Source organism: Myotis brandtii, unplaced genomic scaffold (genome assembly GCF_000412655.1).
Source record: "Myotis brandtii unplaced genomic scaffold, ASM41265v1 scaffold244, whole genome shotgun sequence".
Classification (NCBI taxonomy): Eukaryota; Metazoa; Chordata; class Mammalia; order Chiroptera; family Vespertilionidae; genus Myotis; species Myotis brandtii.
This window is the reverse complement of record NW_005359225.1, coordinates 4311292-4328335: the sequence shown is the minus strand read 5'-3', so window position 1 is coordinate 4328335 and position 17044 is coordinate 4311292. Positions and strand designations below refer to the sequence as shown.

Sequence of the window (17044 nt, the reverse complement as noted above, 5' to 3'; positions counted from 1 at the left end):
CCGACATAGCAAAACAGACATAGTCTGCACAAACCCCAAAGCCCTCAACACTCCCAGGTGCACAGAAACAGATCCACAGCAACTCAGAGATGCACAGATGCGGGCACACAGATGCAGTGCTGAAGGCCTACACTATAGGTCAGGGAGAGACCCACAAAGACACAAAGATGCAGAGACAGAGACACAAAGGGACACATGTATAAAGAAGAAGCCAGATGCACAGACACTGACATGCAAACCCAAACACACCCCAAAATCACACACACTGTTATATCAGAACCCTCAAGGAGCTGCAATTACAGCTGGAGTGGTATGTAATCAAACCTCACAAGGAGACACACAGCCCCCAGACCCCACTGGCATCCCTTCCAAAGGCCCAGACCCCAGCAGCAGGGAGGCTCCATCCCTCAAGGACTGCCCCACCAGTTGCTCACCTGTGGTCCGGTTGTTCCGAAGGAATTCCATCTGCAGTGTCTGCCCCGCCTGCTCGGCAAGAGCTAGGGGTGTGGGAGCCTCTGGGTCCCCTGAGAAGCAATTGACCCCAGCTCCACAGCCCAGGAGCGCCTGGGTCTCGGCCAGGTCTGTGGTAGTGACTGCAGCACACAGGGCCTGGGAGGGGCGAGGAGGGAGGAAAGGGTCAGTCCCAGCAGGAGTGTGGGGCCGGTGGGGAAAGAGTATGGGGGGAAGAGATAGGAAGGATGAGGAAGGAGGCACCCAGGTCTAGGGGGACCCATCCTCAAGTTGGAAGAGAGACGACGGAGGAAGAAAAACAGAAGAGAGGAGGAGGAAGAGAAAAGCCCAGTGAGAGAGGGTGGACAGGGGTTGCCCAGCAGAGACCAGGATCCCAGCACCCAGGGCTCACCCCTGCTGCAGCCCCAGGACCCTGTCAGCTGCCAAGCCTGCTCTCAGGAGGAGCTCAAGCTCCCTCTGCCTTGTGGAAGGGCAGAGGGGGTTGCTTTGTAGCTAATTCCTCCCACATTTGAATTCCTCACCGCCTGCCCATCCCTCCGGACCAATGGGAGTTGCCGCCCCTCCTAGCTGGCAAGTCAGACTGGGCTGGACTGGGGCCTGGACGCCTGGGTGCCTGGGAAGTGCAGGCCTGGCTCCCACTGGGCTTCTAGCTGGACTGAGCCTCTGGGGTGGGGCTTCTTGGGGGAGGGGCTGAAGGCCCACAAGAGGTCACAAGTGGCATCCCCCTGCCTTGAAGCAGGCTACCTCCCACTCAGGCAGAGCCAGCAGGACCCAGGGCTTGGCTCCTAGCCTGTCAGGGCCTGGGGCCCATACGGGGGCCTCATCTTGAGTGGGGTGTGGATGGGGGTGGTCAGAGCGACCAGCTGTTTTTCATGAGCCTGACAGGAAATAGCACCCCCATCAAGTTCACTCCTTTTGGCAGGATACAGAAGGAGCAGGACAGGGTGCGGGAGACAGAGGAATCGGCAGGGGAGGGAGGCAGACAGATGCTGGGATGTGGTCTTAGTCCAAGGGTCAGGCCTGGCTCCTCCTTTCTTTGCCTCAACTCTCCCTGTAGCTTAGGCACAGCCCATCTGCCCTCTGGGCCTTAGTTTCTCCATAGGCCAGCTCATCACTCCGAGCTGGTGGAAAAGATGGGCTATGATGATGAGAAATGTGTGGACAAGAAGAAAGGGGGTGGTCTCAAGGGGCCCTGACAGTGTAGGGAAAAGGGGTTGCTCTTAAGGGGCCCCAGAAGCCCAGTGACCTGACCTTGTCCAGCTCCTCCTGGTTGCCAAAGAGTGGATGGTAACGGCGGTACTTGCCCTCGAGGTATTTGGCCTCCAGGTGGCGCCGCCGGGCACTGGGGCTGCTGTGGGGCTGCAGGGCCTCACTGGGAGGCACGCTGGCTGCCCAGAAGCAGTTCCCGGCGCCATTGCCCAGCTGTAAGAAGAGCTACAGGTGTGGACAAGAGGTTAGAGACAGCCTATGACCAGGGGCCCTGTAACGTGCAAAATCTTGGTTTTGAGGTTGTCAGGCTTATGGCTGGGAGAGCCAGGCCACCCACCCACTCTCCCATCAGGGAAGCTGAGGGGCAGGCTGCTTGTTGGTGGCCTGGGGTGCTCCCTCACCAACCCTGGGCCTGAGCCCAACTCCTCAGCTCAGTGAAAGGACAAGAGGCAGACAGTCTGAAGGTAAACATCCCAGGCCTGGCTTCTGGTTGGGGGCCTTGCTACTTCCCCACCCAGTCCCACATCTGGAACTCTGCATTCCTGAGGCTATCACAGCTGGGGGAGGGCTGGCTAAGCTGACAGCCAATGGGGTGAACAGGGATTCTGGAACCATATCCTGTCCAATATTCTTCTAAGACATTCCCCAGGGGCTGGGTCTGCAGCTCCACCCCACATAGCTCCAGAATCCAGACACACCCCTGTTCCTGGGACAGAGCCCTACAATCACCACCTGGGCTCCTCCAGGGGAAGAGGGACAAGGGCAGATTCTGGAGGATTGCAGGGGTCTAGCATTCAGGACACTAGTTTTTCATTCTTTCACTGCTGATTCTCTGTTCCACTGCCATTTCCTGCCCACCTCCCCTGGCCTCTTTGTCAGGTCTTGTGTGGGGTGCTAGAATGCAGAAACAGTCCCTGCTGCTGCTGACTCACTCTGTGACTTTAGGCAAGTCGTTTTCTCTCCCTGGGCTTCTATCTCTGCATCTATAAACTGCAGACTCTAACCCTAACTCACAAGGGACGTGACACCCAAATTGCTCTGGAGTCTGCAGCTGAGCTGGGCTGTCAGTCCAGCCTTCTGTTGCAGGTTCTCCCCTGTAACTACCACAATCAGTACCTGGGAACCCCAAGTACACAGGCACAAATGTACATGTGAGTGTGTGCCCCTAAACATAGACCTCATATCCACCGGCACATGTGAGTAGAGGTGAAATGAAGTAAATAGTTTAGGTTTTGTAGGACACAAAGTGTCAGTTGTATAGTCTTTTTTTTTTTTAAAAAACAACAACCCTTTAAAACTGCAATAACATTCTTAGCTCAGTTTGCTGCCTGCCAAAAATCAGCTTTTCCAAAATCCACACCCACTAGATGATCCCAAAGGTCTCTTCTAGCTCTAGAGTGCTGGGGTCTGGGAGATGGAGGAGATGGGATTGGGAGACCCAGGCAGCAGCTAGATCCCCAATACAGGTGAAAAGCAGGGGCCTCCCACCTCGATGAGTGTTTCTGTCCACACCTTCCTGTCCATCTTCAGGCTCCGTACCTTGGAGACGCCAGCACCCATGCCACGGTGCTCCCCTGTAGACAGAGGGCCAGACTTGGGTCCTCTGGGTCGTTCCCTGCATAAAGCACTCACCTCCTTCCCCACTCCAACCCCCAGTGCTCATCCAGGGGCAGACTAGGAGAGGCCACAGGCAGGACCCAGGGGCTAGGCCTGCAGCTCCACCCCACACAGCTCCAGAATCCAGCTCCAGACCACTGCTCCCTGCACCACAGGACTGAGTCCGCAGTCATCACCTGGGCTCCTGCAGCAGCCCCCCAGCTGGCTTCCTATGGCCAGTCTTGGCTCCCTGCAAACCCCTCCAATGGTTCCCAGAATTAGTTCTAAATTCCTTACCTGCTTCTCCTCCAACTTCATCTCATGTTTCCCTCTATCCCACTCAGCCACATTTTCTTCCCTCTTCTAATCTTCCAGCCCCTTCCTGCCTCAGGGCATTTGCACTCACTGTTCTTTTTGCCTGGATTCTCTTCCCCCAACTCCCCAGGGCCTGTTCCTGACATTTAAATCTCAGTTGACATGGGGAGAGGGCTTACCACATATTTTCTGCCTAGCACTTCTGTTCGTTTGTGTATGTATTTTCGGTCTCTCCCCTCTAGAATGTAAGCTGCCTGAGAGCAGGAACCTTGATTGTCTGCTTTAGGGTCTAACCCAGGGGTGGGCAAACTTTTTGACTCGAGGGCCACAATGGGTTCTTAAACTGGACCAGAGGGCCGGAACAAAAGCATGGATGGAGTGTTTGTGTGAACTAATATAAATTCAAAGTAAACATCATTACATAAAAGGGTACGGTCTTTTTTTTTTTTTAGTTTTATTCATTTCAAACGGGCAGGATCTGGCCCGCGGGCCGTAGTTTGCCCACGGCTGGTCTAACCTCAGAGCCCAGGACAAAGGGGCACATAGTGAGCACTTCATAAATCTCTGTGGAGTGAAAGGGGAGGGGGAGTCGGGGCTGAACGGAATACAACTTTGCTCCCTACAGGACCCACAAAGGACCCGTGTAGAAGAGAGGGGGCTGGGGGCACTAGGAGTGCCTGGAACTGCCTGGCTCAGACCTGCTTCTGCACCCCAGGCACCCTCAACCTCCACGAGCTGATGCTTTCCTAAGCTGGTCTCCAACCCAGTCGTTTCTTTTCTGCACCCAGATCTTGTAGCTCAAGGCCTCCTGGACGTCTGCCCTAGATGTTCCACAGGCTTCGGGGGTTTTCACTGAGCTCGGAAACTTTCCCAAACTGTTCCTCCCCCGGACCCCCACCTGGGCACGGTCAGCTCCTAAGGGGGCCAAGTCCCCAGCACCTGACACAGTGTCTGGCACATCACAGACCCTCAATAAATGCTGACTGAGTAGATGAATGAATCTTGAGTTCCAACCTCTTTCTTTCCCATCCTCCTCATCTAATCTGCATTGGAAATTTTATACCATAGATCCTAACCATCTCTGGAATGCTCTCCATCGCTTCCCCAGACCAGGCCTCCTCCTCCTCTCTCTCAGCTCCAGCAGCTGCCTCCTTACTAGTCTCCAGTGTCACTCCCTCTAACTCAGCTTCCAACCTGCCAGAGTCTGTTGCACAAATCTGACCAAGTCCTCCCCTCTGCTGCCTGCCATCCCCCTCTGGATGAAACATTAGCTCCTCCCTCCACCTGGACCCTGCCAGCTGCTCCTACATGGCCTCCTTCCACTCTTCTGAGGGGGCAGGGGTGCTGGACCCCAAGAGGCCTGGGCTAAAATGCACTCACTTACTTGCCAGAGGACCCCCAAATGAGCTATTTTCCCTGTCTATGCCTCAGTGCCCCACCCATGATGTGAGAAGTTAAATGCCTGACTTGCAATCCCAGTGGGAGAGGCTTTGTACACAGGTGCACCTTAAACAATCTGATTGCTATCTTCACTCGTCCCTCCAGCCAGACAGACCACCTGCCACCAGACATATCAGCCCTGTCATGCCTTGGCCCAGTGCTCCACCCCAGACACACCTGCACAGCGCTTGCAGATGACGACACAGAGGTTGATGGAGGCCCAGTCAGGCTGGGCAGCCCCGCAGTCAGCACAGAATCTGTTGGGGGCCACGGCCCAGATGCGCTCGGCCACCTCTGAGGTAGACAGGGCCTCGGCAATGGCTCCCTGCATGGCCTCCAGCCACTGCTCCTTCTCTAGTTCTGTTTCGGCTGAGAAGCTGGAGACATAGGAATGGGAGAAGACAGGCTGATGGAAAGGGCTCAGAAGGATTTGGGGGCAGCATAAAGGGGCACAGCATGAAGTTGGAGGAGCAAGGTGTTGAGAGCTCATAATCAGAAGAGGGAGTCATCCTGGGTCAGTGAGGAAGATGGGTGTGACAAAGGCAAGGACAGTGAACCTGAGATGTGTGAGGGCTGGCGGAGTCCCGAGGGGCTCTGTCCCACCCAGGGAGTAGAGAAGGCTGCTGGGAAGAAATGATACCTGGCTAAGACCTGACAGATGACAAGGGCGTAGCCAGGTAAAGCGGTGGAAGGGTGTTCCCTCTAGACAGAGGGAACACCATGTGCAAAGGGGCAGGATGGCACATGGGAGATTCTAGGACCTGTGGGCAGGATGGGCAGACTGGCAGAAAGGAGGCTGGGAGACAGATAGGGACAGGCCTGTGCCAGGCAGAAGTCAAAATGCACCCAGAGGACAATGAAGAAGCAGTGGAGGGTTTCAGTGGGGGGGAGGGGGAGATGTCTTCCCCTCTGGCTCTTTCTTTCCCTTTTGTCCTGAAGTCGAGTGTGTACATTCACGATTTGGCTCCACCCGTAATCCACCGCCATAGCCCAAGAAGGTGTTGCTGCTGCAGATGTAATGGATTGCTAATGCTGCTTTATGAGAGGCGCTGAAGACCAGCCACCCTCATCCACGAAGGCCTAGCAGTGGAATCTGCGAAGCCGCCAAGGCCTTAGCCAGGTGCTAAGCCCGTGTTCATGTACTTGCATCCAACTGCATGAGCCTACGTATGTCAGGTTGGTGGACACCCTTGGTGCTGAACACCAGATCAACTGAATTAAGGCTGATGACAAGGAACTAGGTGAATGGGCAGGCCCTGTAACACGGAAAACTCCGGAAAGTGGGTGGTTGCAGTTGTGTGGTAATTAAGGATGATGGTAAGAATCTCAGGCCAAGGATGTTATCAAAAATTACCTCAAAGGCAAGAAATCCTATATAATAAAGAGGTAATATGCAAATTAACCCTCACACCCTCACAAGATGGCTGCCTACGACCAGGCCAGCAGGGTGGGTTAGTGAGAGACAACCAAACAACTGAACAGCAGGCTGCACGGGGCAACCAGGCCAGCAGGGTGGGTTAGTGAGAAGGGCAGCGGGGCGGGGGCAGTTGGGGGAAATTAGGCTGGCAGGGGTGGCAGTGAGGGGCAACTAGGCCAGCGGGGTGGGCAGTTAGGAGCGACCAGTCCAGCAGGGAGGGGGCAGTTAGGGGCGACCTGGCCAGCAGCAGGAGGCAGTTAGGGGCGACTAGGCAGGCAGTGGGGGCAGGCAGGCAGGTGAGCAAGTAAGAGCCAGCAGTCCAGGATTGTGAGAGGGATGCTTGACTGCCAGTTTAGGCCCGATCAGGGAGGGGACAAAGGACAGACACAGACCACAGAGAGAGAGCTGAGGTCCAGGAAATCAAGATGGTAGAGTCTTAGAGGTTCAGGAAGTAGTCCCCAGGACAGGTCCCAGGAGACAGGAGGGAAGAGCAGCCTTTTATCTCAAGCAAGTACCGATGTCAGATGAACACTTTCGAGGGAGCAGGGCAGACTAGAGTGACAGCAGGGTGAGTGGGTGGTGCAGAAAGTCAGTATGGGCAACTCTGGGAGCAGTTGGCAGGGAAGGGGGACAATGATAGCCAGAGGTGGGTAGGGCAAGAGTGAGATTTCTTAAAAGGGAAGGGTCAGAACAGGTTAGCAAGTGAAGGTCAAGGTCCAGCAGAGGTGGGCAGGGCAGGGAAGGGAGGAGAAATCCACCCCACAAGAAGGGGCAGCTTCTCACAAGATGAAAACAGTGAGAGGGAGTGAGGACGCAGGTGAGCAATGGAGGCTCACCTGAAGATGCGGTACGGGGTAGTGAGATCGAAGCTACGCCGGTCCACTTCCTTCACATTGCCCACACTCATGTCGATGAAGGTGATGCCGATGCCCATGTGGTACTCCTGGCAGGCAAGTGAGAAGGAATGGGGGCAAGGCCTGGAGGGTGGAGCTCAAGGCCCAGGAAGGGGTAGAAAGGAGGGGGAGGTGGTACCTTAGGAATTAGAAAGTGGCTAGAAAGGAGATTGGGGGAGGTGGGGGGCAGGAATCAGGGATCTAGGCCTGGGTAAAGGTACTCAGGCTCGGAGGCCATATAGCAATAGGATGGGAGGGTAATACTCAGGGACCAGGCAGGGGATGGAATCAGAACTAAAGGCAAAAAGGAAGACAGGGCTGGCTTGGACAAGGAAAGAGAAAAAGGAAAAAAAAAAAACAGGACTAAATGGCCAGATGGGTAAGAAAGAGGCTGAAGGACCAGGTGGACTTGGGACAAGGCTAACGGACCAGGTAGACAAGGGAGAGGCTGAGGGACCAGGTGGGCATGGGGTGGGATTAAAGGACCAGAGCGGGCATGGAGCAGGGGAGAGATTTAGCAGCCTGGCCCATCCCTTCATACCTCCAGATTCTTGTAAAGCTGCACTTTGTCCCCAACCACAGCCACATACAGTTTATTCTTGATGCCACGCAGCTCCAGGCTGCCAGCACGGTCAGGCAGCTCTGAGCCTTGAACACCCAACAGAGAAGCACTGGATAGTCGGGCCCGGGCACGCTGCTCGGCCACTGCCTGCTGCAGGGCCTGCATCCACTCCTTCCGCTCCGCTGTGGGCAAATGGGAGGAAGTAAGCCAGAGCTCAGCTTGGCAGGGGGCCCTCTAAGAACAAGAAGGCCTGTCCAGACTGGCCACCTATCTCTGACTATACTGAGTTCTCTGACTTGGACCAATCCTGTAGAGCCAACCTCAGGCTCCAATCCCAGCTGTGACGGCTTAAACTGGGCAAGCCCGCTTTGCCTATCTGAGCCCATTTCCCCCTGTAAATGGAATTTGATGCTGAGGACTCGGTGGGTATCTCAAGCACAGAGCCTCAGAGGGTACCCCCATTCGTCCCCCATCTCACAGAGGGTTGACTCCTCTCTGGGTTTTATGTGGGAGAAGCATATGTGCCCTGGTCCTCCCCGCCCTTATCAAGCCAAACTGCTAGTCTTCTGCCGGTCCCACTCCCCACCATCACTCTCTGCCCGGAAGGCAAAGGTCCGGTTGTTCGTGATCACTTCAAACTTCTGGTCCCCAATGGCAGCCACGCGGGAGATGCAGGCCACAGAGATAAAGCGCTTAGAGTAGGCATCCTGGGAAGAGAGAGGAGCTGTACTGTGGAGGGTCCCGAGGCCCAGCACCCCCTGACTCCCTCAACCTCAGTTGAAATGAGGGCTACAGCCCCGTTTCCCACAGGTGGTCAGGGACAACCCCTACCTTGACCCTGACCACAGCCCACAGCTGGCTGATGGGCCAGAAGAACATGGTTTAAGGAGTCAGACTGGAGCTCTGGGGAGGACTCATCTGGGGAGGGACTCCGCCTGGGTCCCAAGTCGGGCCAGGCTGGAACAGGAGGTCGCATCAGGACCAACACGGGCCTTACCTTGTTACTATCAAAGTATCGCAGGTAATCGACATCCAGTCTCACCCATCGCTTCTGATATATATAAGATCTGGAGAGGCAGGGGCAGAGGGCAACAGAGCAAAGGATTGGGGATTAGGGGAGGGGCTCTAGGATTATCCTAGCCCCCTCAACCAGCCGTGTACGAAGTTAGGTACAGCCAGGTCCAAGAGAGGAAAAATCCCAAATGGTCACTGAGAACATGGACTTTACCTACAGCTGGAGTGACTGAAGTTGTACTTAAAGTAGGACTTCCCAATATTAAGGGTAATAAAACATAGGTCTTGTGGGGATCATCAGTGGTTAGTCTGCATGGAGGGAGTCCTGCTCGAATAACCTTGATCCCTCTGATTTTCAGATCCATGACACCAGCATAGAACAATATGCACCCCGTGCAAAGCACCAGCAGGACCCAACAGGCCTCACTCACCCCTGCGGTGGGTTCTTGTCCAACCAGCCAGACTTGATGACCTGTGCGATGGGGGTGGGGCCCCCGGGCAGTCGATCCATGGGATGGGGTGGGAGCTCGGGGATCAGGAGGCTGCTGGGCAAGGATGAGCTCAGGTGGCTGGTGCGCCATCCACCACTGGAGAAAGAGGAAAGGGAATGAGGCGGGCCGAGGTGGGGGCTCCAGTGGGGTAGGGGCTCATAGATGGGGGAGCTGGATGGGGGAGCCACCCGAACAAAGTGGACACTCACTTGGGGATGCCCTCGTAGGCCTGGTCATCCTCTTCTTCATCCCCTTGGTCGTCCGACAGTTCCTCCCCCTCGCTCAGCAGACTGGCCACACGCACGGCACGTGGGACTTGGCTCACTGGAGGCTCCTCCTGCCCCCCGGCCCAGACCCACTCAGTGTCATGTTTCCCTTCAAGCCCCAGATAACACCTACTCAGGGGCTGCCACACTCCCTTCTGTCCACTCCATTCTGGACCCACACAACTTAGCACTCTTCCTCATTTCCTCACACTCCCCTCTTCCCACTGGCAGACTGCACAGGGGCCGAGGGAGACAGGGCCACGCCAGGCAGATCAAAGACAAAACAAAACAAAAATAGAAAGACTCAGGGGTGGAGAGTTAAGACACTCAGAGAGAGGGTGACACTGAAACACAGAAAGTGAAACAAAGACAGAGGGACAGATCTCTACAACAGCTATGCTCAAAGCACCAAGGAGAGAAGAGGCCACCCACAGCCATCCACATGCAGCTGAAGACTGGAGCTGGAGCCACAAACCAGACCCCCCAGATTTCTGGCCCAGCATTGGGATTTGGGACCCTGTGCCTGACCCCTGACCTTGCATGGCAAGACAATGAAGGGGGAAGGGAACTCTCCTGGAACAGTTGCCCATTCTCTATCTGGTAGTCCCCAGGGCCTGCAGGCAGCTGAGCAGCCTGGCCTCACACTGAGAGCAGACAGCCGTAACCACCACCTGCCCCACCTTCTTGGTCATCACGCCAGCTGGGGCTCCTGGCCCCTCCTCTGGGGTCTCATCGTAGTCAGGGTCATCTGGGGAGAGAAATGGGTGGGGGGAGACTTAGAAGCAAGGAGCCTGGCCTCCCCTTCCGGGCCCCTGGGCCCCTGGGCCTGGCTTCACAAAGGCCATCCTCAGCCAGAGACCCCCACCCCCAACTGGCCTGGCTTTCAAAAGAAGGCACAGGGGACAGGAAGTGCTATTTATACTCTTGGAACCTCACAGGACGTCACTAGGGGGTGCCTGGCCACCACAGGGAGGTCTGAAGAGGTGGCAAGCTTGGGGATCAGGGGCGGGAACTATTCAAAAAAGCAACATGAATTGAGAATCAAGAGAAGTGGACAATCCTCAGGGGCAAACCAACCATGACCATGGAAAACAACCCCCCTCCCCGAACCATGGGCAACTCAGAAAGTTTGCCATGTGCCTGCACCTGGTAAAATAAGTAGGTCAGATAAGTGGGTGCTGCCCCCATTTTGAGAATGAAGGGAATGATGCTTACCTGTCCAGGGCCACACTGGGGGTCAGTGGCAGGGCGCAAATGAACAGGGGATGCAAACCTTGCATCCTTTCAGATGCAAGGGCCAGAGCCCAGGGCACCCACTCGGAGCTCCAGGCCTGGCTATGGCACTCACCGAACTCTGGGAACCGGTGAAGAGGCTTTGGGGGGATATCTGGGAGGCTGGGAGACGGGGGCTGGGGAGGCTCCCGGGGGAAGGTGGCCGGGGGCTCCTCAGGTTCTGGCTGAGGAGAGGTTGACAGTGGTGATGACAGTAACTCCTCTTCTTTGTAGGGAGGGCTAGAAACAGACCAAAAGTTGGACAGTAAGGGGTTAGCTCAGTGCCGCCGAGTCACTGGGCCAGCATCACCATGCGACAGAGCCAGGACTCAACCCACTGGGCCCCAGCTCACCTGAGCTCAGCAAAACTCATTCATTCCAAAAACTCAGACAGGAGCCCCCCTCCACACAGACCTCCTTGCCACACTCCCCCGCCCCACACCCTGCAAGCTCCCCAAAGCCTAAAGAAAGCAGGCACCTCCCTTAGCTGCAACGCTGTGACATGGTCATCTGTCCCAGAGCTCTAGCTTTCAGCCACATGCACCCCTCTAAGAGAGGAATGAAGACCAGAATGGCGTGCCCTAGCGGTTTGGCTCAGTGGATAGAATGTAGGCCTGTGGACCGAAGAGTCCTGGGTTCGATCCCGGTCAAGGGCACATAGTTCTGTTGCAAGCTCCTACCCGGCCTGGGCCCTGGTCAGGCCTCGTGCAGGAGGCAACCAATCAATGTGTTTCTCTCACATCAATATTTCTCTCTGTCTTTCTCTCTCTTCCACTCTCTCTAAAAGTCAATGGAAAAATATCCTTGGGTGAGGATTTTTAAAAAAAAGACCAGAATGGCATGTGGGTGGTTTACATCCTAGCCTGGGGAGTCAGGGAAGGCTGGACGAGGTGAGGCTTGAGCTGAGCTTCTAAGGATAAGAAGTCGTATGTTGGCAAATGGTTGAGGGAGAAATGAAATGGGCGTTGAGGCCAAGGGAGCAGATCAGAGCTTCAGAAACCAAGTCCGGAGGCCCCGAGTCGTGGGTCTCTGACCTTCTCTCTTGTCCCAGACACAGATATTCACCAACCCCAGATGCCCCAGACCTCACAAACTCACCTGACCCCACCCCACTCCTCTTAGAGCACACCAGTTCCCCACCTCTGCTATCGCTCCCCCAGGAACCCGAACCCTTCCCCGACTCTCCTTCGCAGACCTCTGGGCTCCCACAGCCACAGTGCTCCTGTCTGTCTGTCTCGGCACAGATCAGACTGCTCCCTGCAGGCTGAAAATCTCCCAAAGGGCTCTGGCACCAGAGATGTGGGTTAGAAACTTGCCTCGACCTTAGGTCCTGTGTCCCAGGGTAAGCAACTAGCCTCTGTGAACCTGTTTCCTCTTCTGTAGAGTGGGGACTCTATTTCCAACCTGCCAGGGTGGTTGGAGGATTAACCAAGACAAGGAGAGTCGGATGCCAACACACAGGATGCACAGGGGCCACCAGTTGGAACAAGATGCCTGAGCCTTACAGCCCTGGCCCCACCCACTGCCTCTGCTAGTGTCCAGCAGGGGCCGAGGAGGAGCACTAGAGTGTGTGGGCAACTTTCCCCACGGGTTATTTTCAGCCTGGTCTATTGCCCAACGTTCCTGGCAGTGACTGACTACAAAAGCAAGGAAGGGCTGGGGTGTGACCATGATGTCAGCCTTTGTTCCTGCTGTTGCCTCCTCCAAGAAAATCCTTCTCCCTGGTCTCTGCCTGGGGAACAGCTACTTATCCTTTAACTCCAAACTCTGAAAGTTTTCCTGACGCCTCCTTCATGCCCCGCCCCCCCCATCCCTGCCCATGTTTCCTTCTGTATGAGCTTTAGACAATCATGCTGACATCTCAGCCAGAAACTGACCCCTGAATCTACAGTCTATGTGCTTCTTAGGACACATGCCTACTGCCGCATCACCACTAACCGTCTCTTCTCCATGTGTGAGCAAAGAATGAATGAAACTCTTCCTTTCTGTGTGAGAACCTGACCTTCAGCTAGCTTCCTTCCTTACTCTGTTCCCCTAGAAACCTGCCAAAGGTGGCATGTCAGCCATGTTCTGAGGTGACGCTGCTGTTGGCGAAGGTGGCCTGAGTGAGGAACCGCACTGAATGGGGAGAAATGTAAGTGGTCGCCACGGTGAAGAAGCAGGAGCTTTGGGCTCCTCTGAATGCAGTGGCTTGTACTGGGCGCATCCCATGCAGAGACCTAAACCCACACCAGTGGGGTTTTTACAAGACATACTAGCCCCTTGGGGCAAGACTTTCTAAGCCAGAGTGGCTCCCACACCTGTCCACTGTGGGTCTCAGTGCCCCCTGAGCTGTCCCCTGGAAGGTCACAGAGAATGGCTCCTAGCCAGCTGTGTGAACAGTGGCACTGACTGCCATGAGGACCCCACAGCAAAGGAAAACCTGCCGCTGCCCTGGTGGCCAGCTGTTCCCTTCCTATGTGCTTCTCGGGGAATCTGATGCCACAGGGGCTCATGTTAGTCTTATGGGCATGAATGTTCAGCTGGACCTGAGAAGATGCCCTGTGGGTACTGCACCAGGCATCTCTCCAACTTGACCCTGAGTCTCTTTAAGGCAGGGGCAGCATTGGACTTCTTTATCCTCACAGCCCAGTACAGGGCGTGGCTGAGTCAGCAACAAGAGCATGTTGAATGGGTGGGTGGGTGAGCAGACAGACGATGAATGGACAACAGAGTAAGCGGGTGAATGGATGGATGAGTGAATAGGTAGGATGGATGGGTGAGGGTTGGGAGGAAAGCAAATGAAAGGGCGAATGACGACCAAGAGACTGAGTGAGTCCTTAAAGGCCCAAGGGTGCAATGCCCTTGACCTCTCGACAGGCAAGTCACACACAGCCTCCAAGACTCTAAGAAGAGGCCCTTGAGGGCCTGGCCTGATCAGCTGAGAGCAGAACTCCAAGTTGTCAGGCCAGGACCAGTCAGACTGGCCCAGAGAAGGTGGGGACAGGTTCCACCCCTTCCAGCCAAGCAGGGCTGAGTGGGCCTGGTTTCCCAGCCTCCCCCAGGACTGAGAGCCAGCACTGAGGGGAAGGTGGTGGCAACACAGCATCCTCAGAGCCCAAGCAGCCTCGGTCCTACCACCTCTGGCCCCCAGTTCTCCCCCAACACCATCCTGACCATCTGCCCATCCTGAGGCCTCCCTAGCATGTGGGCTCCCCGAGGCAAATGCCACACTACCTTATGCACTATGGTGAGCCCAGCACTCAGCAGGGATTAGGAAGTAAGTGAACACCTGGATTAATTCTTATTGTGTGTGTATATGTATTCCCAACAGTCTTCAAAGTACTTCATATGAATTAATTCAGCTACTCATCACAAGGGCTCTACAAGGTATGGCTTACTGTTCTCTCCACTTTACAGCTGAGGAAACTGAGGCACAGAGGCACAAAGTAATTCGACCTCCATCCCACAGCTGGGATTTACACCCAGGTAGTCTAGCATCACAGCCTGCAAGTTCCATCACCCGTGTGAGGCAAATGAGGCCACAGCCAGGATCTGAAGGCTTCTCTGAGGCTGACCTCCTCACGCCCCACCCCAACTCAGAATCTAGGCAGCTCTGGAGCTGATGTTTGGTCCAAGAGGGAATGTGATCACAGCTCTGACACTTGTTGTGACCATGGCAAGAAGGGAAAGGTAACAGGTACAAAGGGCTCTTCTTCCAGCAGAGCCTTCACAGGAAAAGGACTATGTGCCAAGAAGGCAGGAGCAAGGGGGCCCCTCATGAACCTCCAGACTTCATCCTAGCCACCTCCTCCAGGAAGCTCCTGGCTCACCCCTGCCTGCCTACCACAGGAACCAGGCTGTGCTGAGTCAGGGCCCAGAAAAGGAGAAGTGGTGTCAGGAAAGCACAGCAAGTGGGAAAACCCCAGGGGAAGGCACAGAGTCCATAGAGTCCAGCCCCAGCTTGAATCCTGGCCACTCAGTGCCTGCAGGCCCAAGAACAGCCCCAGCTCCAATCTGCAGCTGAGGCCCAGCTGGAATGTTTCCCACTGACCGCTGACCCATAGACCAGAAGATCAGCCCCAACCCTAAGCATGTGCTTGCTCAGTGTCCGACTGGTACACCTTTGCTCAAATGGCTCCCTCTTCCTCACTGCCCTCTCCCTACCATCTCTGTCCATGGAAAGCCCATCTGTACACAAAACACAAACACGGCTCAACAGGCCTGGCCTCTAGGCAGCCTCCAAGATACCGATGCAGAGCTGCTTTCCCCAGCCCCGACCCGTGGCTCCCCTGCTCTCTCAGCCCCTTTCTCCTCTATCCAAGTGACATGTGGACCCCTCTGCTCTCCCCACTATGCCCATAGCAAGACTGGGCACTCATGGGCAGGGGCTGATCCACCCCAGCATGGGCCCTCAGTCTATGTTTAAGGTTTGTCTTACTGGATTAGGGCAAATACACACAGCCTACTTCACACGTAGGGGTTGGGACACATGTGAGGGTCCCAAGCCAGAATGGGTAAGAGTAGGGGGACCATATAATTAGTTGCATACACCAGAACATTTCTGAGAGGCACTATTAACTATGTCATGCCAACAGATGTAAATAGGGCCTGTAGCAGAAAATGAGATGTGTGTGTGGTCGCTCTCGCTAACAGAGCTTTGGAGCCAGCAGACCTGGGCTGGAATCCCAGCTTGACCACTCATCAGTCTGTGACCTCACAAAGCAGGTCACTTCACCTCTGAGCTTCAGTTTCCTCTCTGATCTGCTTCTGAGGTTACTGATCATTCAGTAAGGAGAGCCACCCCCACATGTCATCAGCACAACCCTCTCACCCTGGCTATGGCTGAAGGAGGCTCAGGCCCTACAGGTTGGGCCAGAAACCTACCTGCTTCATAGTCTCCTTCTCCCTCAGGGTGGCCCTTGACTCTCCCTTCATATCTTTCTGTCTACATCAATCTCTGGCCAAAGAAACTAACTCTCACCATAGGGGCAGGTGGGCCGCAGAGCAGGGCAGTCTGAATATCTCAGGCTGGCCTTGAATTCATCCCCCACTCACATTCCAGCCACCCTTGACTGAGCTGCAGTCCATAAATGCATACTTCCATGTCTCTACATGTGCTGTTCCTTCCACCTGGAATACCTTTCCTATCCAGCCACCTCCTACTCCTCCTTCAAGAAACCCAAATCATACATCCTCCTCCACTTTGTGACTCTTCTTATGCCCCAAGCTGGGATGGGGCCCCTTGGGGCTCCTCCAGCCTCCACGCTTCTAATCATTCAGTGTAGTAGTCAATGTTTGCTTCGCTGAATGACAGAGAACCAAGGACCCAGGCCTACACCCAGTCCTATAGTCAGGACCTTCCCCCTAGAGTGTCACACAGGCCATGGAGGGATCCAGGCCAATCCCAGCTCCTGGACTCTCACCAGCAGGGCCAAGAAGTGGGGTCAGGCCCAGCAATCTGAACACATTTGTCTCCTATCCTGACCCCCTTCCCACAAGAAGGCCTTCCCAGCTGCCCGCTTCCTCATTCGTTGGCTACGCAAGGCCAAGGCTTCAGTCCTATGCCTCTTGCTTCCTCCACAGCTGCTCCTGTCCTTCCTTCTCCATTATGAGACACAAAGGTCACCCCCTCCAGCATGTGTTTGTTCTGGTTACTTCTGCTCAGGCCATAGCACAGAAAGCCCTTCCTGGCATTTCACTTGCTTAGATGTAATATCTTTAGCTTTTGCAATGCTGTGAGTCCCTTCAGGCCAATCCCTCTCCACGCCACGGCATCACCCAACACGGAGGGGCACTTCAGTGAGTGTGCTGGGTGACTGAATAACCACCACCTCTCACTTCCAGGTCACTGGAGAAGGTCGGCAGCTTCCCCACTCCTCCACAGAGCAGTGCCCAATTAACCTGGCATCCACCCTCAAAACTAAGGCTTCACCGAGCCCTTAACACTTCTTTCTGGAACAAGAGCTACCACTTGCTAAGTACCCACAATGTGCCAGGCATTCTGCTGGGGGCCTTTTTTCATTTAATCCCCACAATGACCCAGATCATCAACTCCACTGTGCTCGGGATACACCTCCTCCTCCAGGAAGTCCACCCAATTGCCCCCCCCCCCCCAA

The 17044-nt window shown here is 55.2% G+C and overlaps 1 protein-coding gene across 4 annotated transcripts in view; it reads right to left on the bottom strand.

Moving 5' to 3' along the window:
• ARAP1 (ArfGAP with RhoGAP domain, ankyrin repeat and PH domain 1) overlaps window positions 1–17044 on the bottom strand; it is a 74162-nt gene that overhangs the window by 16221 nt on the left and 40897 nt on the right. For 3 of the 4 annotated variants that reach the window (XM_005867109.1, XM_005867110.1, XM_014540447.1), the window contains exons 4-15: window positions 11023–11186; window positions 10355–10422; window positions 9618–9745; window positions 9349–9504; window positions 8901–8970; window positions 8490–8610; window positions 7883–8085; window positions 7285–7391; window positions 5209–5408; window positions 3169–3254; window positions 1723–1905; window positions 435–609 (exon numbers count right to left, since the gene is read on the bottom strand). In XM_005867109.1, the coding sequence (XP_005867171.1) occupies window positions 435–609; window positions 1723–1905; window positions 3169–3254; window positions 5209–5408; window positions 7285–7391; window positions 7883–8085; window positions 8490–8610; window positions 8901–8970; window positions 9349–9504; window positions 9618–9745; window positions 10355–10422; window positions 11023–11186 (1661 nt within the window). Of the gene's footprint in view, window positions 1–434; window positions 610–1722; window positions 1906–3168; window positions 3255–5208; window positions 5409–7284; window positions 7392–7882; window positions 8086–8489; window positions 8611–8900; window positions 8971–9348; window positions 9505–9617; window positions 9746–10354; window positions 10423–10889; window positions 11003–11022; window positions 11187–17044 lie in introns of those variants that run through there. The other variant, XM_005867111.2, reaches the window with a different exon arrangement.